Source organism: Mycothermus thermophilus (genome assembly GCF_041956435.1).
Source record: "Mycothermus thermophilus strain CBS 625.91 unplaced genomic scaffold VTJ04scaffold_8, whole genome shotgun sequence".
NCBI lineage: Eukaryota > Fungi > Ascomycota > Sordariomycetes > Sordariales > Chaetomiaceae > Mycothermus > Mycothermus thermophilus.
The window spans coordinates 311073-336692 of record NW_027191434.1 but is presented as its reverse complement, the minus strand read 5'-3'; the positions used below and the strand labels follow the sequence as shown (position 1 = coordinate 336692).

The 25620-nt window shown below is 55.4% G+C and overlaps 10 protein-coding genes across 10 annotated transcripts; 5 read left to right on the top strand and 5 right to left on the bottom strand.

Moving 5' to 3' along the window:
- Positions 1-190: 190 nt before the first annotated feature.
- VTJ04DRAFT_10612 (uncharacterized protein) lies at positions 191-1656 on the top strand (the record flags this gene model as incomplete). The annotated part of the gene is made up of 3 exons (XM_069358371.1): positions 191-395; positions 462-900; positions 957-1656. The coding sequence occupies 3 exons, from the start codon at positions 191-193 to the stop codon at positions 1654-1656; spliced, it is 1344 nt and encodes a 447-aa protein (XP_069213941.1).
- Positions 1657-3726: 2070 nt separating this feature from the next.
- VTJ04DRAFT_10611 (uncharacterized protein) lies at positions 3727-5010 on the bottom strand (the record flags this gene model as incomplete). The annotated part of the gene is made up of 1 exon (XM_069358370.1): positions 3727-5010. The coding sequence occupies one exon, from the start codon at positions 5008-5010 to the stop codon at positions 3727-3729; it is 1284 nt and encodes a 427-aa protein (XP_069213940.1).
- Positions 5011-6109: 1099 nt separating this feature from the next.
- On the top strand, positions 6110-8125 carry VTJ04DRAFT_10610 (uncharacterized protein; the record flags this gene model as incomplete). The annotated part of the gene is made up of 3 exons (XM_069358369.1): positions 6110-6910; positions 6970-7576; positions 7638-8125. The coding sequence occupies 3 exons, from the start codon at positions 6110-6112 to the stop codon at positions 8123-8125; spliced, it is 1896 nt and encodes a 631-aa protein (XP_069213939.1).
- Positions 8126-8441: 316 nt separating this feature from the next.
- Positions 8442-9039, top strand: VTJ04DRAFT_10609 (uncharacterized protein; the record flags this gene model as incomplete). Its single annotated transcript, XM_069358367.1, has 2 exons — positions 8442-8567; positions 8698-9039. 2 exons carry the CDS (start codon positions 8442-8444, stop codon positions 9037-9039), a joined length of 468 nt encoding a protein of 155 aa, XP_069213938.1.
- Positions 9040-9083: 44 nt separating this feature from the next.
- VTJ04DRAFT_10608 (uncharacterized protein) lies at positions 9084-10766 on the bottom strand (the record flags this gene model as incomplete). The annotated part of the gene is made up of 3 exons (XM_069358366.1): positions 9084-9254; positions 9325-10553; positions 10661-10766. 3 exons carry the CDS (start codon positions 10764-10766, stop codon positions 9084-9086), a joined length of 1506 nt encoding a protein of 501 aa, XP_069213937.1.
- A 794-nt stretch (positions 10767-11560) lies between these two features.
- On the bottom strand, positions 11561-12534 carry VTJ04DRAFT_10607 (uncharacterized protein; the record flags this gene model as incomplete). Its single annotated transcript, XM_069358365.1, has 2 exons — positions 11561-12010; positions 12064-12534. The coding sequence occupies 2 exons, from the start codon at positions 12532-12534 to the stop codon at positions 11561-11563; spliced, it is 921 nt and encodes a 306-aa protein (XP_069213936.1).
- A 1328-nt stretch (positions 12535-13862) lies between these two features.
- VTJ04DRAFT_10606 (uncharacterized protein) lies at positions 13863-15505 on the top strand (the record flags this gene model as incomplete). Its single annotated transcript, XM_069358364.1, has 4 exons — positions 13863-13930; positions 13995-15054; positions 15114-15275; positions 15392-15505. The coding sequence occupies 4 exons, from the start codon at positions 13863-13865 to the stop codon at positions 15503-15505; spliced, it is 1404 nt and encodes a 467-aa protein (XP_069213935.1).
- Positions 15506-16463: 958 nt separating this feature from the next.
- On the bottom strand, positions 16464-17048 carry VTJ04DRAFT_10605 (uncharacterized protein; the record flags this gene model as incomplete). The annotated part of the gene is made up of 2 exons (XM_069358363.1): positions 16464-16897; positions 17000-17048. The coding sequence occupies 2 exons, from the start codon at positions 17046-17048 to the stop codon at positions 16464-16466; spliced, it is 483 nt and encodes a 160-aa protein (XP_069213934.1).
- Positions 17049-18076: 1028 nt separating this feature from the next.
- On the bottom strand, positions 18077-19474 carry VTJ04DRAFT_10604 (uncharacterized protein; the record flags this gene model as incomplete). Its single annotated transcript, XM_069358362.1, has 3 exons — positions 18077-18594; positions 18653-18806; positions 18869-19474. The coding sequence occupies 3 exons, from the start codon at positions 19472-19474 to the stop codon at positions 18077-18079; spliced, it is 1278 nt and encodes a 425-aa protein (XP_069213933.1).
- Positions 19475-23484: 4010 nt separating this feature from the next.
- VTJ04DRAFT_10603 (uncharacterized protein) lies at positions 23485-24528 on the top strand (the record flags this gene model as incomplete). Its single annotated transcript, XM_069358361.1, has 2 exons — positions 23485-23864; positions 23916-24528. 2 exons carry the CDS (start codon positions 23485-23487, stop codon positions 24526-24528), a joined length of 993 nt encoding a protein of 330 aa, XP_069213932.1.
- Between the last annotated feature and the right edge of the window lie 1092 nt (positions 24529-25620).

Genomic DNA, 25620 nt, shown 5'->3' with positions numbered 1-25620 from the left:
TCAGAAGGCAAAGCTGTGGAGAGTCGTATATCAAGGGCCTCATCCACTCCTTCTTTCATGACTCTTTGTACAACCAACCCATCACCGACCAACTGTGTTGGAGATACTGTAAGAACACTCCCCATGTGAGGCAGGTCTCCTAGACTCTTCCGATTTTGAAGATCAACAACTACAATTCCAAGCCGCCACCATGTTCGACTACGTCTACTTCGAGCCGCTCGACATCGTAAAGGCTCATCTCGGTATCAACTGTGTCATCGCCTTATTCGCCGTCTTGGCCGTCGTCCTCCGCCTCGTCGCCCGGTTTACCACGGGCGCCGGGCTTTGGTGGGATGACTGGCTCATTTTGGCTTCGCTTCCCCAGGCCCTGGGAATGTTAATCATCCAGGGAATGTGTAAGTGGAAAAGGGAGTTGGTGTGTTGTTGTTTCTCAACATGTAACTAACCACCCACGCTGGCAGGGTTGCCCATGGGAAACGGCTACGACCTGCCCGCTACCCTCCCCAACCTCGAGACCATGCTCAAGATGCTCGTCGCCTACGAGCTCATCTACTCCGTCTCCATCAGTACCGTCAAGATCAGCGTCCTGCTCTTCTACCTGCGTGTCTTTGTCAACCGGGGGCTACGCATCGCCACCAAAGCCTCCCTGGCATTCGTCGTCCTCTGGAGCGTTGCAAACATTCTCCAGGTGTTCTTGATTTGCCGGCCATTTGCGAAGACTTACACTATTGGCATGGAGGGTGAATGCGGAGACCAGATCGCATCGTACATATCCATCGGTGTTTTCAATATCGTTACAGACGTCATCATAATCCTTCTCCCACTTCCCACTGTATGGTCGTTGAAGATGTCAACACCAACTAAGCTCGGCCTGACAGGCGTCTTTGTCGTGGGCTTGCTGTATGTCCCGCCTCCCTTCCCCCGCGAGAGTTATCCCCAAAACCACAGACAGCCAGTGCCATACTAACCGCCCTCCTCGAACACAACAGAGTCAGCGTAATTGCCATAATCCGTATCTACACCCTCACAACCCTCGACCTAACAAATCTTACTGGAACCATGATCTGGGCCGCCTTCTGGTCCGCCACGGAACCTCTCCTCGCCGTTTTCTGCGTCAGCCTACCCATGCTCGGCTCCCTCTGGACACGCTGGACTGGCCGCGGGATATCAAGTTCGCATTACGCGTCCCGCCGTACTGGGAGGACCAAGTCTATGGGTTATCCTGTCGGATCATCATCTGACGGCACGTCCAACAACGTTACGGTGATGACAATTGGGGGAAGTGGGAGTAAGGAGGGGAACTCCGGGAAGTTCCCATACCATCACGGGGGGGACGAAGAACCCCTGAACGACAGCGACACGCATATCCCGCTCCAGAGTTTGTACGCGGCAAATCGAACGGTGCATTACGAGTCTGCGGTCGGGACGGGGGATGGCAGGAGCGACGAACGCCATTACCCAGGGTTGGGAACAGCACTGGGTGGCCACCACCGGGAGAAGTCGGGACAGGGGCATCACTGTCATCAACGGCAGCAAGACGACAAGGACAGCGGGTCAGAAGTTGGGTTGACAGCGGCGGAGTCGAGAGAGAGGGAGCTGGACCTGGAGGCAGGGGGGATTAGGGTGCAAACGGGGTGGAGTATCACCAGGCACTGACCGTCGACTCAGTCTTTCTTTTGTTCTTGATCTTCCCTAATTTCTTGCGGGCTTTTCTCCCATTCTTATTATCATGTCCTTTTAGTTGGCCTGTCTTGTTGTGGCGCCGGATTATACCCTTTTTTTAGACTTGCGCGTTGGATTTGGCTTTGGTTCGGGGGTTGGAAAAGGATCATGAAACAGCATGGGCATTTGGCTGGCACTGCACATGACAGATCATGATTATGGATAGCGCGTTGTGCACACAGCAACGTGTTAAAGCATACAGATACTCGGGCAACAAACCCGACACTAATAATCGAGTGAGCAGGGCGAACGTACTGCCCCTATTACTCTCTTTCTCTGAATCTCTGACTGCTTCCATTGCAATTTCTCCCTGGCATGCCAGAAGTATCTCCGGGTCGTTTCTCCGGAGTCGGTCATGTTTCGGGATCCTGCTTGGTTTCTCAATTGCGGTGATCGTAATCGGCATACTTACGCCTCTGGAGACGTGGGGCAGACTCTTCTACATTACCCTGTGATACGAGAGCGACTTGGATATTAGTTGTCTTGATCCTGTCACACAAGCAGGGGTTTGTGTATGTATGTATGTATGTATGTACCTATTCAGAACAAGCAACATCCCACGTCCCCGTCCTCATCTTCCATAGCTTCAAGTCTCATGCGATCATGGTGTTGTACCTAGCTAAGACCTGCCTCATAGAGTACGTGTTTGACCCCCAACCACCATCCAAGCAGGGGCAGCAGTGCCAACAAGGTTCTCACCTTCTGCTGCTTCCACAACTCCCGCCATGTAGAATGACACGATCCGATGCTGCACATGCTTGCTCCGCATTGACGTAAGAGGCGTGGGTGGCTTGCATGAACACATGCAAGCCTCAGACCTGAAATGGGTAATCATCAGATCATCACTGTTGCAGTGGGATTGGGGATGCGGTGATGTAGCAGAAAAAGAGAAAAGAATCGGAAGGGAGAAAAGGGCCAAAAGGAAAAAAAAAAAATAACACAGTAGAGTCGAAAACCGAGAAGGGGAATGTGATGTTGCTGCTGCGCCGCACATATGCCTGGTGCTGTTGAAACTTGGATAACGTCGAAGGTGAGCCGAGGAAGGTTGGCGCCGTGAGCGGTTTCCATCGGGATAGTCTTGAGTGGAAGAGTATGTATGGGCTTCAGTGAGGAGATGGAAGAGAAAAAACGGAGGAAATGAGGGACAACCAGAGAGCGAAGTGTTGATGTTAAATTGGCGCATCTACTGAGAGTCATGTACCCGAATTCCAGCCCTGAAGCACACAAAGGACTTTGGATTCATCCACTTACAAACCTCCAAAGAACAAAACCCAGAGATTCGGCCAAACTGTCTTCTGTTATGTGGCGGTACTCAACCTTAACCTTCAACGTCCTGTGCACCTACTCAGGAGTAGAAACGAAGAGGAAAGAAGTCATGCAAGATGAGGCAAAATGTAGAAAAAGGTGCTTGCGGAAGAGCTGAAGCTCCACGCCCCTGAAATGAGCACTATCACCCACACCATGGATCTGGACCGTCACGACTGACTTGGTAGCTAGCAATTACAAGACGGTGATCTAGTTTGTGGACGTTCAAGTGGGTAGGTACATAGGAATAAGAGCACGCCGTTCCATATACGTACACCTCCTACCTTTGACTCAAGTCAACATGCTCACCGGGACACTGCTCTAACGCTTGTTGCGTTGGACCATGCATTGACGGCGGACAGATTGGAAATGTGCCTCCCGTGGATCGAACAAGTGGTACGCCCAGATCGTATGTCTCAGTGGATCTAGATATGTGGCCAACAGATCTTGCTGTTCAACAGCAGCACTCAAGACATGAAGAGAAGATATTTCGTATTGGAAGCAGAGCCCAAATGTCACGACATAGTGGTGATTTTCTTGGTCGGGGTCTGTTGTAATTAGGTAGGTACGCACCGAACTCTGGCTCACAAACTCCCATCACACACAGCCTGAGCAGGCAGGAACAAAAAACACGAACCAGGCCAACATACTTGTTCAACATCCCGTGACCAACCCGAGCGTAACTTATCATGAACGAACTCATATCTTCGTTTCCACCCGGCCCGCCCTATCCCTCTCTGCCCTCCGCTTACGAATCTCTGTGCTACTGATTTTGGCTTCGAACCCATTCGTTGTTGTCGCCGCAGCTGCCACCGCCGCAGCTGCGACCACCGCCTCCTTTCCACCCGCATCCAGCACATCCACCTCATATACCTCCAGCGGATTCCATCCCTTCTCGAGCCGCTTTTCGTTCACTGCTTTCCCTCCCTCTCTTGTCTCTCCAGACACCACAAGGGCCTGCATATTCTCAACAGTAATCGTCGGACCGAAGGCGTCCTGGATGCAGACGCAGACGATTTCGATGCTGCCATTCCGGAAAGTGGCTTTCAGCTCGGCAGGATTTCCATCTCCATCTTGGGTGAAAACAGCGGTGGTAGTCTCCCAGCCGTCCAAGCCGTCCTTCCAGCCCCTGGGAGAGAGCTCGAGGAGTTGAGACAGGAATGAAATGACGTTGCGTGCGCGCCGAGACCAGGGTTGGAGATACTCTGCGAATTTCTTGTTGCGGAGCATCTCATCGCCAGTGATACCGATGATGTACCTTGCAGGAGGATCGCCCTCGCGAGGGACCTGCAAGAGTAGTGCGCCGGCTGTGAGGAGGAGCTTGTGCCCCGGGTGGAGGTAATCAAATGTCCCACCGAGGCAAACTGTTGGGTAGGTTGGTGTTTGCTGTTGCCGTGAGGGATTCGGGCTGCCCACGTTGAGTGTCAACCCGGCTTCGACGGGGATGAGCTGATCCTGTCGGAGGGTCTGCTTGCCCTCGAAGAACTTGAGGTAAGCATGGTAGATGTCCAGGCCGAGTTCGCTCCTTGGGTGGAAGATGAAGCGCCAGGGGAAGTAGGCCTGGGAAAAGGTGGGAAGGTCAATGACAACGGTGTTGTTGGGCTCAATAGCCGGGCGGAAATCAGATGGGAAGTGCCGAGAACGGCTATGGTCGATCAGGAGGACGGTGGCGTCGACCGAGTTGGGCCCGCCGTCGACCTCTGTGTTGATGGAGAGCTGGACGCAGAGGGCAGCGATGAGAGAGTAGACGCCGGCGATCAATGACTGGGCCTGAGGCCACGAGAGAGTCTTGGAGCGGAGGGTTTGACCATTGAGGAGAGGGCAGGTTATGGCGACAATGAGCCTGGAGGGGCCAGAGGGCCGCTTGATGTTGGAGAGAGCGGCCTTGAGAGAAGGCCGATAGGCGGCATTGATGGCATCGCGGTTTGCGGGGCCAGGGGGGTAGGGCAGGAGGAGGAGAGAGGGCAAGTCCTGTTGGCTCATGGCTAGATGAAGAAGGTTGGATATGTCGTGTGTTGGAGCTGGTTGATTGAGTTGTGCAACGGGATTAATGAGGTGAGAAAGGACCAACAAGAGACGTGAGCCGAGGTCCAGTTAGACAAACGAACAAAATGGAGGCACTAGCACAAGCAGCTCCCGGCCAATCCAGCCTCAATTACTGCGGAAACGGGGTATTGGGAAAATGGCCAAGTCGTGGTTTAAGCCTAGGTATCAAGTTTGTTGTTTTCACAGTCAGGCAAACCATGCACTGGGACTCAAAACCCAAGTCCAAATTGAGTTTTGTTTCGGCCAAGTTTGCAAAACACGGAACTCAGGTCTACTCGTACTAAGACGTAGGGAGTGAGAGGATGGAAGGTGGGGTGATGTGTGTAACCCTTGGTCGACTGTCAATGAGGAAATGACGCCAGTGACAGGATGAAGTTCATGATTGTCTAAATAAAAAACTTTGGGATAAATTATTTCGGTATAAATAGGGTCCAAGGACAACGCTGGCGGCAGAGGCTTCCAGAGCCTTCATGGTTAACATACCAATGTTGTCTTCTGAGATGGATGATGGAGGGGCCCAGGAGGAATCACAGCGAACTGAGGGGCAGAGGGGCGGCCGTTTCCTGGACCTGCCCAGCCCAGCGCCAACCAGGCCCAGGCAGCCAATCAGGCGTCCCGTTTCAGCCCCGCCGCGGCTGGACTGCCCCCTCCCTTCCGCATGCCAGCGACAGCAGGATGGGCGCCGCATGAGGGTTCCATGTCGCTTTGGAGGTCGAGCCTGATCCTGGCCTCACTCTGAGCTTCCCATCCGAGAGAGCAAAGCATCGCCAGCTCGATCCCACGGCCTTTCTCTCCATCCAAACGAGATATTCTGTCTCGGAACCTCACCAGCTCTTCGCCGGGCGGTGAAGCCCCTCGGCCTGCTTCGTTGCGGCTGCCCCTTGATCCTTTGCTTCGCTGCGATCGCGGCCTTGGTCTTGAAATCGCGAAAGCTGACTGACCGACCGATTAAGGCCAGCCTGGACGACGACATCCTCCTTCACCCTTTGACTCCCACCCGGCCGTCATCTTCCTCGAGCCGCCTCTTCCAGTTCCAATGCACTCCTCACAGCAATACCAACAGCCCCGCCGGGCAGGCACCCTGTCCTCGCAGCACGACGAGCTTCACTTGTCGTCCGGCATGGCCCATCAAGGACAGCAACCATTGTCGCCGCGCGATTACTCGTCGTCGTCGGGTGCTCCCCACATAAAACTCGACCAGTCCTCCTCAAACACCTCCGGCATGGCCAACTACCCGCCCCATAGCGGCGTCATCGTTCCAAACGTTCTACAGCCCGGCGGCATAAGTGGTCGTGCGCCAACAATACCTTCCAACAGCCAACCTGCCCCGACACTGCCCAGCATGCAGCACCAACCTCCTCCCGACTACCAGTCCCATCAATCGCCTTCCAAGTCTGGGTCGCTGAACGTCTCCCATTCTTATTCCCGCTCAAGTCCCTCGGCCAACTACGACTCTTCCGCCGGCGGCTCTGGTTATGTACCATACACCCCCACAACCCCCGGAGGAGGAGGAGGCACTACCACATCCTCGTCGCAATATATGTCTCCAACTGAACAAAAATACAACCCGCCTTCCTCCTCCTCTGCGGGGCCCTCTTCCCGCAACCTGCACAATACCCCGCTAGGCCTTCACGACATCCGTCCCCGCGCCGACTCGAGCCTCTCGGATGGTGTACCCGGTACCCCTGGATATGAACTTGCCAATCTTCAACCACGCACGAGCAACTATGTAGCCCCCTGGGCGCTCTACGCCTTTGATTGGTGCAAATGGTCCCCTCAAGCCAACGGTGCCGGAAAGCTTGCTATCGGGAGCTACCTAGAAGATGGGCATAATTTCGTGAGCGAACCCTGCCGCCCCTCGTCTTCCTTCATGTGCTAACTCGGACCGACAACCAGATCCAAATCCTCGACGTCCATTTCTCTCCTACCCCGTCCGATGTCTATGTTCCAGGAGGGTCCAAATGGACCATGGACTTTACCAAGATCGCTGAGGCTACCCACACATATCCCGTCACCCGCCTGCTGTGGGAACCGCCCTCCTCCCAGAAGCAGTCCACCGACCTGCTGGCCACCTCAGGCGACCACCTCCGTCTCTGGTCACTTCCCTCCGACACCCATCCCCCGCCCTCAAGCTCATCTATCACTTCGCGGAGCGGGAGGGAAGTTGCACCTGTGACGAAGCTCACGCCACTGGCTCTCCTGTCCAACTCCAAGACGCCAGACCACACGGCGCCTCTGACCTCCCTGGACTGGAACACAGTCAACCCCAGCCTCATCATCACGTCGAGCATCGACACCACTTGTACCATCTGGGACATTCCCTCGCTGACGGCCAAGACCCAGCTCATCGCCCACGACAAGGAGGTGTACGACGTGCGCTTCTGCGCCCACAGCACGGATGTGTTCGTCAGTTGCGGCCAGGATGGTAGTGTGCGAATGTTTGATTTGAGGAGTTTAGAGCACAGTACCATTATCTACGAACCCACAGGAAAGGAGGACAGAGGTACGTTTTGCCGATTCGCTATCATCCTTGCCATCCGCTGATACTAATCCTCCTACTCCAGTCGACGCAAACGGCGGTCGTATTTCCCCAACCCTAGCCCAACAAACCCTCTCTCATCCTCCTCCCCTCCTCCGTTTGGCCACTTCCCCGCACGACACCCACCTCCTCGCTACGTTTGCCCAAGACTCCAATGTCATCCGCATCCTGGATGTCCGCCAGCCAGGCCAAGCTCTGCTTGAGCTCCGGGGACACGGTGGAGCAGTGAATTGTGTGGAATGGTCACCGCTTCGCAGAGGAACGTTGGCCAGCGGCGCTGATGATTGCCAAGTTCTGGTTTGGGATTTGATGGCTTCCAATTCAAGTGGACATGGGCATCCGCCGAATGGGGGAGGAGGGGGAGGTGGTGACAATGTCAGGAATCCAATTGCCGCTTGGCAATGTGAGTACGAGATTTGTAATCTGGGGTGGACACCCAGGCTGGCGTCCTCGGAATATGGCGAGTGGCTTGGCGTGACTGCTGGGAGGGGTATCTGGGGGGTGAGGCTATGAGCTGTGTGGTTTTATTTGGTAGGCATTTGGTTTCTATGGGTGATGGTATTAGTTTGGTGGTGTTTCGGGTTGAGATGTTAGATGGATGTGTTGTCGAGAGGTGGAATGGGGAGCAGCAAGGGGTTGGTGGTGTGTGGATGACATACTGATGGTGGATGGACTCTATGTTTGATGCGAGAGATGCATGATTCCATGGATGATGTCGCCTGTACCTACCTCGTCGTGACCCATGGGCTGTTTGTTGTCAGGCACATAAGAATAGGTATCGAGCGAAAAACGTAGACGAGGAGGGGCTTGAAAGGCAGTTGGCAAGCCGATGCCCCTGTTACTGCTTGATCTGTCTGCTGATGTCGCGGTGCCTGTGCTTGATGCTGCCATGGTATTAGCCACGTTTGTTCAAGGGCCTCCCTTATATTGCACAGGCACTGGCAGCGATGGACAAGTACGTATATATCATGATATTAGTGCCATGGACACGACACCCAATGACGACGACGAACACCCCTCATGGCCTCCACCTCAATTAACTATGCACAAGAGCAAGAGAATAAGCAGGTCTAGGAGGCAAACAGCGGAGAGTGTGTGACCGAGAGAAGAAAAGAGAGAAAAGAAAACGCCAGCCGCCTCAAAACCAGACAGTTCGCTGTCTCTTAACTGAGGTAAAATGTGTAGGAATGACCGAGGGAATCACCAAAAAAATCGACCGACCATTCTTCCTCCCTTCGTTCTTGTCCTCCCCCATCATCCAAGCGCCGACACTACCACCACCGCAACACTATCATAATCCTCTCTGGAATCATCATACCCTCCTTCCCAAGCCCTTTTTTCCAGCAGCAGCAACATTCCTCAACCAACCCAATCAGTTACTGGGGCTAGCCGAGCGATTAGCAAATGCTCACAACCACGCAAACTGAACTCCTGACGCTGGAGCGCCGCTGTCACCGCTACTGGAATAATCCTAAGCCTTAGGCACGTTGGGAGCGTCGTTGGCAACGGCCTCGGCGGGGTCGACGGGCTTGTTTTTGTCTTTGCCCTTCTTCTTGGTCTCCTTCTCCTTCTTCATGGCGGCCTCGGCCACGAGCTGTTCGAATGCCATGTAGTCGCCTTCCTCTTCGGGGCTGCGTTTGGCCTGTTGTGCAAGTCCGTGGTTAGCGGAGAGGATATGTCACGGCAGAGAGGGGGGAAACAAAATAACGTACGTTGGCGCATATCTGCCCGATAATGAGCAACGCTTGAGCCCGCTGCAGGCGCTTGGGCAAGGGAACCTTCTTGTCATTGAGAACATTGTCGCAAACATCGCGGAGGACGCTCTGGATCTCGAACTTGGAGCCGCGCCAGGCGGCGGTCAGGATCTTGCCAGTGGCGCGGCGCTCGTACTCCATCTTCTTTTCCTCGGTCCAATCCTCACCACCCTGCTGCTCCAGGCGTGCCATCACCTCAAGCGTATGCTGCGCGTCGATGGCGCTGCTAATGGTGTTCCACGTGTCCTTGACCATCATGCCCTTGTCCTTCATGCGGGTGAAAAAGCCGCCCATACCAAAGAACTTTTGGCTGCTGATCAGAGCCGTGGCTTTGCTGATGTAAACCTGGCCGATGGCGTGCAGGATATCGATACCGAAGGATTCCATCTTGAGATCCTCCACCTCGAGCCGGATCTTCTCCTTGCCTCGGTCGGTTTCCGTCCACACTGAGACACGGTCGAGAAGTTTGCTGGTGAGCATGTCGACGCGCTCCTTGCGAACCTTGGCGCGCTCGGCTTCCAGTTCCTCCAGCTTGGCCCGCTGCTCCTTGGTGAGCCCGCCCTTCTTTTTATCCTTGCGCTTCGTGTCTTGCGATACCCTGTCGTCCTCCTGTTGCGCCTGTGCCGCCTCATCAGCCGGCCCGGCTGTGAGCGCAGGGCGGATGGGGATCTGGGTGCGGCGGCCCGTCGGCGTCGAGGTGCCGGACGGCGAGGGGGACTTGGACCGGGATGGTGGCGGGGCGTCGGCGACTCCAGTACCCTCGTTTTCAACCACAACAGAGGGCACTGGAGGCTTTTCGCTCGGCGCCGATGGCCCAGCCTGCTGTCCCGCCGTCTTTAGGCTCTCCTTAACAGCCTCCTCAGTGCCAGGAAACTCGCCGTCCTTCCCTGCCGCCCCCGCAGCCTCTGGTTGGTCCTCGTCGTCGTCATCGCCATCGGCCATCGTTATGTCCATGGTCGCCGTCAGGTCCTTCATGAGGCTGATCTCGCCGATCCAGTCCCGGAACGCCTCGCCGCCAAAGATGCTCGAGAAGAACTCGGCCGGGTCGACGAAGCCTTCGGACGGCCGCGCCGACTCCTTGCCATACTTGTCGTAGGCTTTTCGCAGGTCCTCATTTGAGAGGACCTGGTAGGCCTCGCCAATCTCTTGGAACCTGGCGTGCGCGTTTGGGTCATTAGGGTTCTTGTCTAGAAGGCGCGCGCAGAGGCGGTCAGTCGGGAGCAGACTCGACGGAAGGGGTGGTCGCGCGGTCTCCGGGCATAGTGTTAGTGGCGTGGCATATGGTGTCACGTACCCGGATGGTGGACGATAGCGAGTTTCCGGTAGGCCTTCTTGATCTCGAGTTCGGTGGCCGTCGGCTTGACGCCGAGGATATCGTAGTATGTGGTGTCGGCTACCATGGCGGAAGGGGTTGTGACGCTGTGGCGCGACGCCGGTGGTCTTGACGTTTAACAAGAGGATCTGGGAACGAGGCTGGGAACGGCCTTGTCTATGGCGGCCGAGATATCTACGCCCGGAAACGTCGGCCGAGATATGGGTGGTGGGCAGGAGTTTAAATGGAGGAAGTCGTTGTGTTATTGACGGAGAGCAAAGTCTCACAAGTGTAAAAAAAAGGTGGAAGATGTTCGAAGCCGCGGACCCAAGCACCGGGCGCAGTGTTCGGTTGAGACGAGCAAGCAAAACCCGACGGCGTCGAGTGGGAGGAGGACAAGGAGAAGCCCAAAGCCAAAAATTACGTATGATGACTTGACTCCATCAGGTGTCAAGACGGGAAATGGGAAATCAGCGCCGGTGGGGCTGTGATCAGGGATGGAGGTTAGCGGGGTAGTGGCTTGCAGCCCTCTGGGCTATCGTCACCAACTGGACAGGCGCCAGCCTGAGCGAGGCCTGCCGAAGGCACAGCCCGGCCTGGAAATTTTTTTGTTGTTGCATTTTTTTTTCGTTCACACAAACAACCACCGAGGTATGACTGGCCCAAGATGAATGGCAGCTTTGATGAGGTGAGGTGGATGGTTAATGTCGTTAGCTTTCTTTTTTGTTCCCTCTACCCAACACTGGACTCAAAGATCATACTCGACCATCGCTATCAGTCGAGCATGCACATATGGACAAGGCCAAAACTCTGGTCACATCCAGCAGCGCATCCCACCTGCTTGTCCGTTCGACACAGCCACCCAGCCTAGTCGTCATCGTCTTATTGAATTCCTGCTGCCTTCATCCTCTCGAAACACCTCCGATACGCCTCATGAATCTCGGGCACCTCGAGCCCGTATTCCCTTAGCTTCTCTACCAACTTCGTCGCATCCAGCTCACAATTACTCCTCCCTGCCTTGAGCACTTTGGCCTGCTCCTCCAGCGAGAAGTTCTTCCACGTGAACCCGGGCCTCACAATATCCCGGAACAGTGCCAGCACCTCGTTGTGCGAGATTGCCCCTGGGTTGGTGAAATTGTACACGCCCGTCTCGCCGTGTTCGGCCAGCAGCACGGCCCCCGGAAGCAAATCTGTCAGAACCGTGTTGCTGTTAGGCACGTCCACCACACGCTCGTAGCGCGTGATCTTGGTCACAAAGCTGCGTGGGTGTAAGTCGTCTGACACCGGCATGCGCAGCCGGAGGATTAGGCAATTGGAGTAGTGTTTGAGGATCTATGGCCGAGTTAGCCAGACGCAAGCCGGTCGTCATGGAAGACTGTCCTCACCTCTTCAACATGTGCCTTGGTCATGGAGTAGAAGCTACCAGCAAAGTTGGGAGGGTCTGTCTCGAGGAAGCCTGGTCCTCCGACGGGATGCGCCTCGTCGTACTGGTAGATACACCCCGTGGCAAAGACGGTGCAGTGAATGCCCCGTAAGAAGCAGCAGTCGGCTAGGTTGATTGTGCCGACGACGTTGGACCGAATGGTCGCCTCCTTGTTGTCTTCGCACCAGTCGACATTGGGACGCCCTGTGCAGCCAGCAGCGTTCAGGACGTGTGTTGGCCGGATCCGGTCCAGTTCGGTCACGACGGACTCGCGGTTCTCCATCCGTACTGTCGTCGTAAAGACTTCCTTCCCCTGTGCTTCTAGCAACTGCTTGAGGTGTCCGGCGATCCAGCCATCGCCGCCCCAAATCAAGAAGCGGTGCTTTGGGGCGGGACTGGCGCCGTTGGCGCCGTTCGGGGTCGTTTCTGTCATTGATTCGACTGAGAGATGGGAATAAGTGGACCTCGAGAGCGTCGTCGTATCTCAGTCTCCGTCAGCTGCTTGCCCCGGATTCAAGACAACAAGACTTCTAGCGAAGTGAACAAGAAGAACGCTGAGTAAGGCATGCCAATGCATGCACCCACGGCGTCAGGCGCGCCTCGGGCTACCGTGGTAACAAAGCCGGGACGAACAAGCGCTCCGTCATCCGTGGAGGCTACTGCATGACCGGGGCCGTACTGCCGTTGATTGCCCGTTTTGGTGTCGTTTGGATGTAACGGCGCTGCCCGGCTCCGTGGTTCCCAGATCGGGATGCCGCGGGACGCGGCTAGACGAGGTGTGGATTCACGGAGGTCCAGCGGGGCGAACATCTTCCGTCAACTTGCGCATCAGGTAAATACGTCGTCGTGCCTTGGGGCGTTGTCTCGGACCGTCTAACGTCATCTCTGACATCCAAGCCGTTCTCATGGTCGAGAGAGCCTAGAAGCCAGAACAGGTGGCTGTGTGAGCGTTGAACAAGAGACAAGCATGGAGGACGTCGCAACCGAGCTCGTCCGCGGCGCATCTGGCCACCTAAGTACTCCGTATGTCCGTAGCTTGGCGTTCGCAAGGCCAACCAGTAAACTGCATTCATGCTTCAACAAGATAACTTTTGCAGTTTCACGGCAGTCACAGATCATTGGCCCTGACATGGCAACAGATGGGTAGTTGAATATTGTGAGACCTCCGGCCCCAGAGGATGTGATTGACTGTGACCATGCCCAGTGAAGTGTGAGTTGTCAACCGATAAGAGGTGGATGTCCATCAGCAGGCTACAAAAAAAGGAGCAAGGCACCTGAAAAAAAGCGGTGGGGTTTCAGCTGTGGGTAAACGCATTGACGAATCACATGCGGCATGTCACCCCAACCGGGACAAGAGTGGGGTCTGGAGCTAGCCCGTTTTTGTCCAGACCCAGGAACCAGGGCCATGTTTCTTCCACCAGGCGCCGATGGGAGAACAACAATTTCCTGTGTTCCAACAACCTCCCGTCTGCACCTCGCCGAACTCGTGCCCGCCGAGTCCCCAGCGCGCGTTCCTTCTCCTCCAGTCCCGCCTTTCTACTCGTAGGCACCGGAAAGCCGGCGAGAGTTCGGGTCCAAGCACTCCAACACAGACCCCTAGCAGTTCCTCTACCCAACAACATCACAAACGCAATCGAAGCCGTGGGATACTAGGTTTCTTCACCGACTACTGCTGCTGTTCCCCGCGCCGACATCTTCCGCTGTCGACCACATCATCGTCACCTTCTCCCGTCCGCAAATCCAAATATCGTTCTAGACAAAATGGGCCTCGCCCAACAAGCCATCTATTACCTCTTCCACCCGAACCAGCTTCGGGCCATCATCCAATGGTGCGGCCCCCATCTCCCATCTGGCACGACCTCCCAACGACCTCTTTTGCTAACTCGACCTCAGGAAAGTGTGGCACGAGCCCGTCCATAGGCGTGACCCGTCCAAGGAGACTCCGACTGAGAAGGCATGCTTCCACTATCTCAACCTGACCTCGCGGTCATTCGCTGCCGTCATTCAGGAGCTCAACCCTGAGCTGCTGATGCCAATCTGCCTGTTTTACTTGGTGCTGCGTGGCCTGGACACCATCGAGGATGACATGACCATCGACGTCAAGAAGAAGGAGCCGCTGCTGCGGAACTTCCACGAGCTGATGGAACAAGATGGGTGGACATTTACCGAAAACGGCCCCAACGAGAAGGACCGTGACCTGCTGGTGCACTTCGATGTCGTTATCACGGAGCTTAAGAAGGTCAAGAAGCCTTACTACGAAATCATCAAGGACATCACCGTCAAGATGGGCAACGGTATGGCCGACTACTGCCTCAACGCCGAGCACAACGCCAACGGTGTCAACACCATCGCCGACTATGAGCTCTACTGCCACTACGTCGCCGGCCTGGTCGGCGAGGGCCTGACTCGCCTCTTCGTCGCCGCCAACCTGGCCAACCCGAAGCTCCTGGACCGCATGGAGTTGACCGAAAGCATGGGTCAGTTCCTTCAAAAGACAAATATCATCCGTGACGTGCATGAGGACTGGGTCGATGGCCGCCGCTTCTGGCCCAAAGAGATCTGGAGCAAGTACGTCGATAACTGGGACGACCTGTTCAAGCCCGAGAACCGCGAGAAGGCCCTCCAGTGCAGCTCTCACATGGTGCTCAACGCCCTCAAGCACGCCGAGGAGTGCCTCTTCTACATGGCTGCCATCCGCGACCAGAGCGTTTTCAACTTCGTCGCCATTCCGCAAAGCATGGCCATCGCCACCCTGGAGCTGGTCTTCCGCAACCCGGCCATCTTTGAGCGCAATGTGAAGATCACCAAGGGCGATGCCTGCCAGCTCATGACCGAGTCGACCCAGAACCTGCGGGTTGTGTGCGAGGTCTACCGCCGCTACGCCAGGAGGATACACAAGAAGAATGACCCGCGCGACCCCAACTTCTTGGCCATCAGCGCGCAATGCGGCAAGGTATGTGTGGATTGTGAATTCGCCCTCAAGACGGGCGCATGGGCTAACGCTGCTTCTAGATTGAGCAATTTATCGAGTCCATCTTCCCCAGTCAAGATCCCAAGCTCATTGCCGCTGGGAGACGGGCTCAGGCTCAGGAGCAGATTGGCATGGACCTGATGGACGCGGTTTTCCTCGTCTTGTGTTGCGTGGCCATGATGGTTCTCATGGGAGGCGCGATGGTAAGTTCCCCGGTCTTTATTTATTCCGAGCGCACCCCGGCTCCCCCACAGTGGATACTCGAGGACTTTTTTTCCGAGTCGGTCGAATTTTGCTGACTGAACCACCCACTTCATAGCTCGGACTCGCCTGGTGGGCAGGCGCAGACATGGACAAGATGATTCGCGCGCTCTTTCTGGGAGGCGTCCCGCATCCAACACCCATTGCCAATGCCAATCACGACGAATTGTGAGCCATCTAGGAGCAGCTCACGGTATCCGGACGGTTCCGGCTCTTCATGTCACTGTTTTCCTTCCAATGTCCCTTTTCTACCTAATGACACATATCCTTTTCGATACACTCAGGCATGTATACAACAACAGAGACGCATGCGGTTACGATCGACTGGCGGGCAACGAACGACGACTTTTTTTTGCTTCACGATCCAGGGACTGCAGGATGCCTCGAAAATTCTAATATCGACATAATATACTCTTGCTTGAAACGGTTGTTTGGCAGCCGGTGTGTCTCGGATATGTGGTGTTTTCCCCTTGCTGGACGGCCTTTTCCAGCCTTCCACCCACCCCACGTTCCAAGATCTCCAACAAGATCCAGCACGGATGTCAAATTGCAATCCGGTCTCAACCTTGGGCTTGTCTCCTTCGGGAGGGGGCCTGGGGTTTTCAATGGCTGTGGTTGTGCCGAGGATGTGCTGATATGAAACCCCTTATTGGCAAGTAGCCTGGAATCCGGGCACGCTGTCGGCTGGGTTGGCTCCTTTCTTGACGGGACTGCCTGTCGGCGGTGGATTGCAAACATGTCATTTTCCAGCTGAGCTTGCTTTTTGAATTCGTAGAGGGCGTGGGTTGAATGGCGATGTTTTGACAGTGATGCGTTGTCGTTTGGTTGTTGGTGCAACAGCCGCCGACAATGGTAGGCGCCGACGCTAAGTGCCCCACGACGACGATGCTGCTAGGGCTGGACACCCTGAAGGAGCGGTGTACCGTACCCGGGGCATGACATCACGATCGCAGACACCTCCCTTGTCAATCCCAGCCTTAGACTCCTGAGAAAAGCCACCGGTGCTTGGGTAGACGCCGTGGTGGGTACGTCCCCTTTTCGTTTGACGACCTTCGACAGGCTACACAGTAGGTGCAGCTATTCAGCCCACCATTCGTTCTTGAAAGAAATGAAGGGAATATGTCAAAATCTCATTGCGTCTCGCCCAAAATGTTGACCCATTTGTCATCGCCGCTCTCCCGATTTGGCGCCTCGGAACGGTGTGGACTGCTCGGTCGCCCCGGAGAGGCGAGACGCGGACGGGGTCGGACGGAGAGCGCGGCGTTGTCTGTCCCCGCTGTTTGGTCCGGGACCTGGACCTGTTCGAACCTTTGTTCTCCATCGACGCGGAACCGGGACGCGAGGCCCCCGTCCTGCGACCTTTGCTCGGTTGCGGATGAAAGTTGCGGCTCCGCTGCGTTGCCAGAGAGGTAATGGATGTCAGAATTACCAGCAGCGGGATGATTCGTAAACCGTGCTCCGTATAGCAGCCATTCATCAATCAGTGAGGCTGAAAAGTCTCGGTTCAAACTTTTGGCCTGCGGCCATCGTGACATAACCGCCATGACCCAAACAGCTGGGTACGCTAAATGGGATAGAAATAGAAGCAAACACTGTCAAGTGGTAGACACATGGCAAGCTTCCATGCATCTTTCGCAATCCCAACGGACCAACAACCACACCGTACAAAACTCCGTCTGAATGCGCGTCGGACACTGGGTTGGATGCTGGCGCATGCGCGCGGCGCGGTTGAGGCACAGAGGCGCCGCGGGGATGGGTCACAGGAAATTGACGAGATAGGTTGTTTTGACGACATGTCAACAAACGGACCCCAAAACGAATGTGAGCAGGGTGGCTAGTTCACCGATCGGTGATGCCAAATCCCTCCGTGCCGGCCTAAGGCGTGGGAGAGCGAACGCTCACAGCGCCTGTGGCGCGCCGATCCTCGCGATCCTCGATCCTCCCACGATCCTCAATGCCGACGGAGTTTCAGCTCGGAGTAATTGACGCGGCTAAGGCGGTGTGTGTCGTTGAAGTGTCATCATCCGCGAGGCTGCGGATGATTCCACCCCCAACCCCTTGCTTACTACGTCTCTGCATGTAGGTGAATTTAGGTGCCTGAAAAACGGGCATCATACCTATCCATTCCCTCGTCTTACTTCTGTCCAAACGCGAATTGCATGAAGTAACCATTTGAAGAAAGGTCGCCTTGCACGGCCTTGCTTATGCCCTTGTATGTAGTCCGATGATTTGGCCTGACTTTCATACACAGGCGACCTCGCACAACGCGCAACCGCACCAGCCAGAGGAGCAAGTCGCACCAGTCTGAAACGGCGCTTTGCAGAGTGTGGAAGAATCTAAAACTCCGGACGCCGGCAAATCGTGCGGGGAACGTGCTTCATGTCGATCCCCCTTGGCATTCACCCCGGCAGGGCCGGCTAAAAAAAAGCGTGCAAGAACACGCGAGTCAGCAAGAAGCAGAGATTTCAAAGAGCGATTACGAAAGTGAGCAAAAGACACAATGCTTGTAATTCCTGTCCCAAGGGGAAAATGCTATGTGGATGTGTAGATGATAACCAACCCGTACTATGTGTGTGGGCTTGGGTATATACAAACATGCGCCCAGCTCGCATGCGTCTAACCAAGAAAATAATGCTAGTGATATATACAGAACCCGCTGCCCGAGGCGTACTCACGCCCCCCTTGATGGGCCCTCGCGTGTCCCCATTACGTCACATCCCCCCTTTGTCCCATGTCTTGTTGTTTAGTTGAGGAAGCCGTTGTTGGCAATGAGAGTCGTGGTGTTCCTCGGGCCACCCCGGACCCGGCCGCCAGCCTGGCGGGCAAGCTGCTTGATGCGGTTGGAAACAGCCTGAGCATTGTCGAGGCCTTCAAGAGCCATGAGGTAAGCGGCAAGACCAGCGACGTGAGGAGAGGCCATGCTGGTGCCGCTGAGAGGGCCAAGCGCGGTGTTGGAGTCGATGATGGCGCTCTGGACACGAACACCGGGAGCGAAGATGTCGACGATCGGGCCGAAGTTGGAGAACGAGGCAATGCGGTCCGTCCGCTGGTCGATGGCACCGACGGTGATAGCGCGTTCAGCGGAGCCGGGGGAGGTGAGCGAGGCGTCAGTAGCCTCGTTACCAGCGGCCACGACTGGGACGACACCAGCCTGCTCGACGCGGTTGACGGCAGAGTTGATCGCATTGCTGAAGCCACCACCGAGGGACATGTTCATGACAGCCTTGCCGCGCAGACCGGAAGCAGTAACGTTGCGGGCAACTTTGCGACGTGTTAGTACCACGACTCTTTTGTGTAAAGGAGCTTGGCAGACACATACCGAAATCCATGCCAGCAATGACGCTGGTGGTCGAACCGCCGCCGTCAGCGCCGAGCACCTTGACGGCCACAAGCTTGACCTTCTTGGCGACGCCCACGTCACGGCCTCCCACAGTACCAGCCACGTGGGTGCCGTGGCCCTGCTCATCTTGGTTCTGCAGCCAATGTTAGTACAGCTCGTCTCTTAGTCAGTGCCGACAGATATGGTCCAACATACCACATTGTCGATGAAGTTACCGCCCCAGCTAGCGCGGCCCTCAAACTGCTGGTGAGTAACGCGGATGCCGGTGTCCACGACGAAGACGGTGATGCCTTCACCGGCCGAGTCATCGAAGGTGTAAAGGGCAGAGCTGCCAGCCTGGGAAGAGCTGAGGCGAGCCAGGCCACTGGGGGCCCGGGCCTGAGACCTCCGCGCAGCGATAGTGTAGACCTGGTCCTGCTCGATGTAGGCAACCTCCTTGGCTGCGTAGATCTCGTTGACGAGGAGGTCATCGGCCTCAAGGGACATGGCACGCCACCCGCCAATCTTGAAGGTCTGGACGCGTGTCGAGAGGGTCTTGCCGGTCAAGGGGCTGCGCTTGTTGATATTGCGCTTGGCGATGGTCTTGATGACGGCAGCCTCGTGGGCCTCGACGGCCTCATCGTCGAAGGTGTTGTTGTACACGACAATGTATCGGTGGGGAATGGCGTTCTTGATACCCGGGTTTACAACGGGCACACCGAGGTAGAAACCATCCGCCTTAGCCTTGGCGTCGGCCGGGAGGGCTGAGACGCCGAAGGCAGCGAGGGCAGCAGTGAAGCAAAGGAGCAGTCGGCCGGCCATGACTGCGAGTGTCGTCGATCAAAGAACGTAAAAGTTGTATGGACAGAAGCGAAGGATATGCTCAGAAGAAGGGACCCAGGCAAGCCTAGAGTCGGTGAAGGAGTGAACGAATCGAAGGCCTCAGCGAGACCAAGCAGACAAGGTCAAGGGAGGCGAAAAGAAAGGAGGGTTGTAAAGAAACGAAGAGGGTGAAGGCGATCGATGAGAAAGACCTTTCAACCCAGAGAGAGGAAAGAAAGAGAGATATACTAAACAACAAGACACAAAAAGGGACAACGGATGAACAATAACGAGGACAATGCTTTGGGACAGACGAAGCAGGCCGGCTGCTATTTAACTGAGAAGAAGAGCATGGTCCCAGAGACCCATGGATGATCCTCCCTGGGCGCAGGGCAGATCATCAAGCATTAAGGCTGTGGAGGAGGGTGCGGTGTGGATATTTTGGACCCTCGCCCAGGAGGTTACAAGATGGCCGGGGGTTTGTTGATGGAACACCCTCCCCTGGATGTCGGGTGCCAAGTCAAACGGGGACCCCTGCTTAGAGCTCTGGGGCCGTCCAGTCGGAGCTTGATGCGAGGTTTCGACAAGTCGCATGCGGAGAAGAGCCCCGAATGACTTCAAACAAAGTGACTTGTTGAGAGAGACGCTCGCCGGAGGACTTCCTTTCGTGGGAAAACGGAGGACCGGGAGTTCCTCTGCTGGAGATGCGGAGTTCGGCATTACGGCTCCGCTTGCACTGACGTTGTCATGGGTGCCTGGCGGATTCAGATGGGATGAGGCGAGGCGTCAAAGGATCAGAAAAACATCGCCATTGCCTTCTGTTTCCCCGATTCTGGGTGTGCTACAATAAGCCCAGACAGCTGCTGATTCTCCTGGCGGCTGGCGGCTGTAAACCAAGGCACAACAGTAAGATCACCCTGGCGGCCAATCCATCGCATAGAGGATGCAACCAGATCGACGGACGGAGAGAGCTTGTGGAAAGGCCACCGAGGATCCTTGGTCAAACTGTGTCAAACCGCCACAGCGGCTCTTGATGCCGGCCTAAAGGAGAATGTCGTTCTGCACAACGAATCAGCGACTAAGCCCAAGGGCCAGCATGGAATCTGTACTGTGAAGAATGTTTCAACGGCGCCGAGACATGTCAAACAGTCATCATTGGAGGACACTTGGACACGACAGGCGCGGGAGAGCCCCTCGCAATCAGATTTCTGGTGTTTTTTTGGTCAATTTGGCGGTAGCAAATGGCCCAATGGACAGCAGCTGAGGCCGAAACGGCGGGCTGGTCTGGGGCTCCAAGGGTGTGAACTGCAGCCCTGCGTGTGGGTTATGGAGTTAGCTTGTGGGGCCCAAGACCTCGACTTGACAGACTTGGCGGGACGCAGCGTGTCCGTTGTACGGAGTCAGCATTGAATAAAGGGATTGCAAAGTGCCTAAGGTACCTGATGCGAATACATAGGTATGTACATTGGCGTCGCTGCCATCTGTTCGTGCTATTGTATCAAGTGACATGAGATGGCTAGCGTGGATTGGGATTTTGTGTAAATGGGACGGACGGGAATAACGAGCAGACGGCATTGCTAAGCCGGGGGCGGAGAATGATGACGGGAAGCCAAAAAGCTCGGTGTTGAAAATCGGGCATTGCCCGGGTCACTCTTACTGTGATGCGTGCAGTTTCCAAGTCAGGAAGCCTCCGTTCCTGCAGTAAGATTGAGAGTCAAGCGCCTTTCCCGCCTCATTCTGTATGCTACTTACCACCTAGGTGAGGTACCTATCTATGGAAAACCTGAAGAGAGGTTTGGCGGAGGCTGGCTCTCCTGTCCCCAGCTATTACGATCTAGGCACCTTGGGTCAAGCACTTGATGTGAGAGGGATTAGTAGCCCAGGTCGGATTTTACTATCGACTGCGAAGGCATCACGTTTGAATACGACAACCAAAACAGCGCATCACTCCAATTCCAAGGTGCTCACGAGAGTCTTCCAGTTCTTCCCAGGTACCTAGGTGGGTAGGGATTCGACCAGACCGTAAGCTTCACAGCACCAGCTGCTCAATCAAGAAACAAAAAGTTCAACGGACATCGAACGGCCTCCTTCCACCTCCTGCGGTGTACGTACTAGGTCCTTCTCCATGGGAAAGGCAAAGGTGCCTAGGTAGGGGTGTGCATACGGAAGAGGCATCGGTAGATCTGCCATCAACCTGGGAACAACTGGCATTGCTTGCTCATACGATCTTACAGCCCCGTGAAGTGTTTAATGGTACGTCAGCAGGGACGTTTAACATCGCTTCTTGGGGTTCGCGAAGCAGCCAAGCCCCCTCTTGACCCCCAAATTAACGACGTGGAGCTCTCTGTGTGGGGTAGGGTTGCTGCGGTTTCAACTGCTTGCAGTCCGGAAGTTTAATGTCAATCTGAAACAGCATCAACGGTCACCCTAGGCAGCGTCTTACCCCGGCTCTGCCGTGCTGAGGCCCGGGCTCCAGACCATACCGCTGCCATCCATTCGGTTTGACCACCTTCACCCACAAAGAGTCTTTGCATAGATTTCTTCGATGATGGTGGGTGCCATACGCACCCTTTCATAAGTCAGGAGTCCCGTCATCTGCAAAATTCCAACTTCATGGTTAAGAGCTTCGCTGCGAACGGCCAATAGTGCAGCAAAATACCAAACTACCGCGTACCTTAAGTCAACCCAAAAAAAGCCGCGCGGTGTACTTCCAAAGATGGACTGGAGTCCGCAGTGCCGAAACAGCGGGGCATTCAAAGCAATGGAAAGGGGCCTCATGAGACAAGCAATGCCAAGCGAAGCCTCGCGGCTACACTTTCCCTTCGACGCGACACCGAGGCTAGCGGAGAAAAAACCAAATTCACAATGCACGATGGAAGTCAGGATGAAAACTGGAAGAGCACCTACCCAAAGTCGTCACCAAAGAAGTTTTCTTGGCTGCACATCATGCGGGATCGCAGATCAACTTCAAGCCACATTTGTCCCGCCACGATCCATGCCCATCCTGCCTGTTCCCAGAAGGCAGAAGGCTGACCAACTGTGAAGCCGGTCAACCGCGAGCAGACGACGAATGGGTATTGACCTAGGTCGGCTCGGGCCTCTGGTGACGAGAGACGCAATGAAGTACTTGAAGATGCCGGGGCGCAGGGAGAGGTATCCCGTCGGCCACGGACCTTAGCGGCGCCAACAATGATGATGTGGTTGGATCGGCTGGACTGGCCAGATAGCCTTGCCGGATTGGTAGCCACTTTCCCAACTCCGTGGTGTTGTGATCGAAGAAGAAAAGAAAAAAACCAATCCAGAAACACGGAAGATGTCGCTGACAATCGATCATGACGTTCAGGGTGAAAGCACGCTTCCGGCGGCAGAAGCTGGGCCAGCTGGTCGAAAGTTCAGGCCAGTGGCTACCCGGCCGTCACCGCTGAGGTAGAGAAGTCGTTTCACCTGGAGAGGGGTAGTTCTGAGTCCTCTTCAACGCGGATGCCAGGTCGCTTATATGCGACACGGAGGGCTGACACGTCGCCAGCACAACGGCGCTAAACGCCGCACCGTACCTCGCACGATGCCCCATGCACCCTAATAAGCGCCGAGCTCTGAATATTCAGCCAGCCGATTGGCCTAATACCCGCCCTCTTCCATCGTCCCCTCTCGTCCCAGCCAAACCATGGACTCGATCCAGTTTACTAGATGCCTGGCGACGCAGAAAACAGGGGAACATGTCCAAACTTGGTATTCCAAGTCATCTTGGCCGCGGCTCCCGCATACCCAGGGCCGTGCGAGAGCATGTCGGACCGACGCTTTGCCAGCGGCTTCGACGCCTCACCACCATGATAAACTCCAAGGGCACTCTGGAACCACCGGACTCGGTGTTATGTCTGTCCTTTTCTCCTCGTATACGGAGAGCCAGACTCTTTTCTCTTCCCACCGGCGACTTGAAAAGCCTTTGACATAGGTATCGCCGTCTCGGACAGTCACTGCCAGAGGCAGTTCCTGAACCAAACTTTACGGATATGATCTTGTCCATCTCCCCCTGGTTTCTCCTCGCCGGCTGCGTCCGACCGGCAACAGCAGCAGCCCTCTCGAACCGACATCTGGAGCATGAGAATGTTGCCACAAGGACGAATGGGGAATTGTTCCCACGAGATCGTCTTGGGTTCACCGCAGCAGTTGCTCCGTTTACATTCGAGACAATATGGGTGTCAGGGGATCCCAGAAGGTCGCGAACAGCTGGTTTCGGGATGAACTTTCAGGTTGACGATGGGCTTTTCGCACCTTGTCCGACCGCCGCGACAGATGTTCAGAGATGTTTGGTTGCAGGATGTGTTGATACATTCCTCTGCTCGGAGGGATGTGGCCAGATGGACAGGACAGATTTAACCATCATCACCTGGTATGTGTTGTTTGGATGCGGCGACCTCGTTCAAGCCTCTGACGTGCCCAGTTCAATTGCAGGGAAACAATTCTGTTCGACGGCGTATCTCACCCAAATGGCCGGGTTGGAGCCGGTATCTCATTATGCGTGTGCAAGCGATGCGGGCGAGGAGAACTACATGGGCTTCACTACCGAGACTCCTGAAACGGTTTTTCAGGCCGAATCCTCATCGGCTCGAACGAGGACACCGGCTACAACGACATTACCCTCATCGACCTCAGCGTCTACCGGCCAAACTCCACCTATCACCGATGCGCCCAGCCCCTCACCGTCCATCGATAGCAACTCTGGCTCCGGGAACAACATCGGGGTCATCGTCGGGGGTGCAGTCGGCGGCCTAGCAGTCGTGTGCGGTTCGGCCCTGCTCGCGGTTTGGCTGTTACATCGGAGCCGGCGCGAGAAAGCAGCCAAATCCTCCTCTTCGGACAGTTCATCAGACGTGTCACCATATTTCATGAAGGCGGAGCTGGACGCCGACTCCAGCCAGCGCCCGGAGCTCATGGGCCAGAGCCGATCTGAGTTACCCGGGAAGGGACCAGCAGCATACGACACGTCGGCTTATCGCCCCGCGAGTTACAATCCCAAGTCGCCAGTCGAGCTGCCAGCAGAAAACTGGTTATGACCTGGGGAAGGGTTGGTGGAGGTACAGCTCGTCATTGACTGGCATGTGGCATTGCGGTGGAGGTTAAGGATGTTCAGATGGCTGCGTGGCAAGGAGGTTTGAAACACAACTTCGGGTTGACTTACTGCGTGCAAACACGTCATATTTTCGTACATACATAGAACTGGGCTCGGGCATGTGATGGGGCTGGGAACTGGGTGATGAATCGGAGAGATATCGGGAGATGGGGTTAATTTGTATGATGTAGCACTACCAGGCTGTATATTTTTGGATCATGATACCCTTTTTATTAGGCATGCCAAATGACATTATTTCTGTTTTATTTGACCGCCGACAGCGCAACGAGATAACATTGATGCATGTGGATGGATGGTTGCACGTGTTGAAGTGAGCGACGAGAGATGCAATGAGATGCAATGAGAAGCAATTTCGCAAGAGGCAATGGTCATGCTTGAAATGGCACTTGGCCGAAAAGTCGCTAGACCGGTCCGGGTTGTGGGCGCAGCACCGCCTGATCGGGGAGAAAGCGGAGCCTCCCCCTCCCCACTTTTCATGAGCCCCATCATTTGGCAACTGCCAACCCCGCGCCTGCCATGCGATTCCATCATTGACTCTCTCCCCAGCGCAAGGCCACGCGACAGTGCGACAAGCAACTGGATCACCTTCAAACTGGAAAGCGCGCTTTCCTAGCCCGTGCATTGCAGATGCCGCTGATGCCACTGACATCCGCATCCAGACTGGGGCGCTACAATTTCTTCCCACTTTCTTCAACATTCAACACCGACCGACAAACTCCATTTCCCCGTCCCAAGTGGATTTGATTTGGCGACGCTGTCTGCAGAGAAAAAAAGAGTGACACTCTTCTGCCATCATTGAGATTCTCCCACCCGAAACGTCAACTCACCGGGGCCTCCTGGTCCAGCCCTCTCCCACCCGCACCCTCGAAAAAAAAAGCAGAGAAAGACACCGGAGGAGCAAACTCCCTTGTTCCTGTCGTCTTCAGGTTCAGAGGACCTGCCCGGCTGCTCTGCCATGATCGTTGCAGCAGCGCCGGATATTGATTGAGTCACTGTCAGCCTAGATACAGAACAA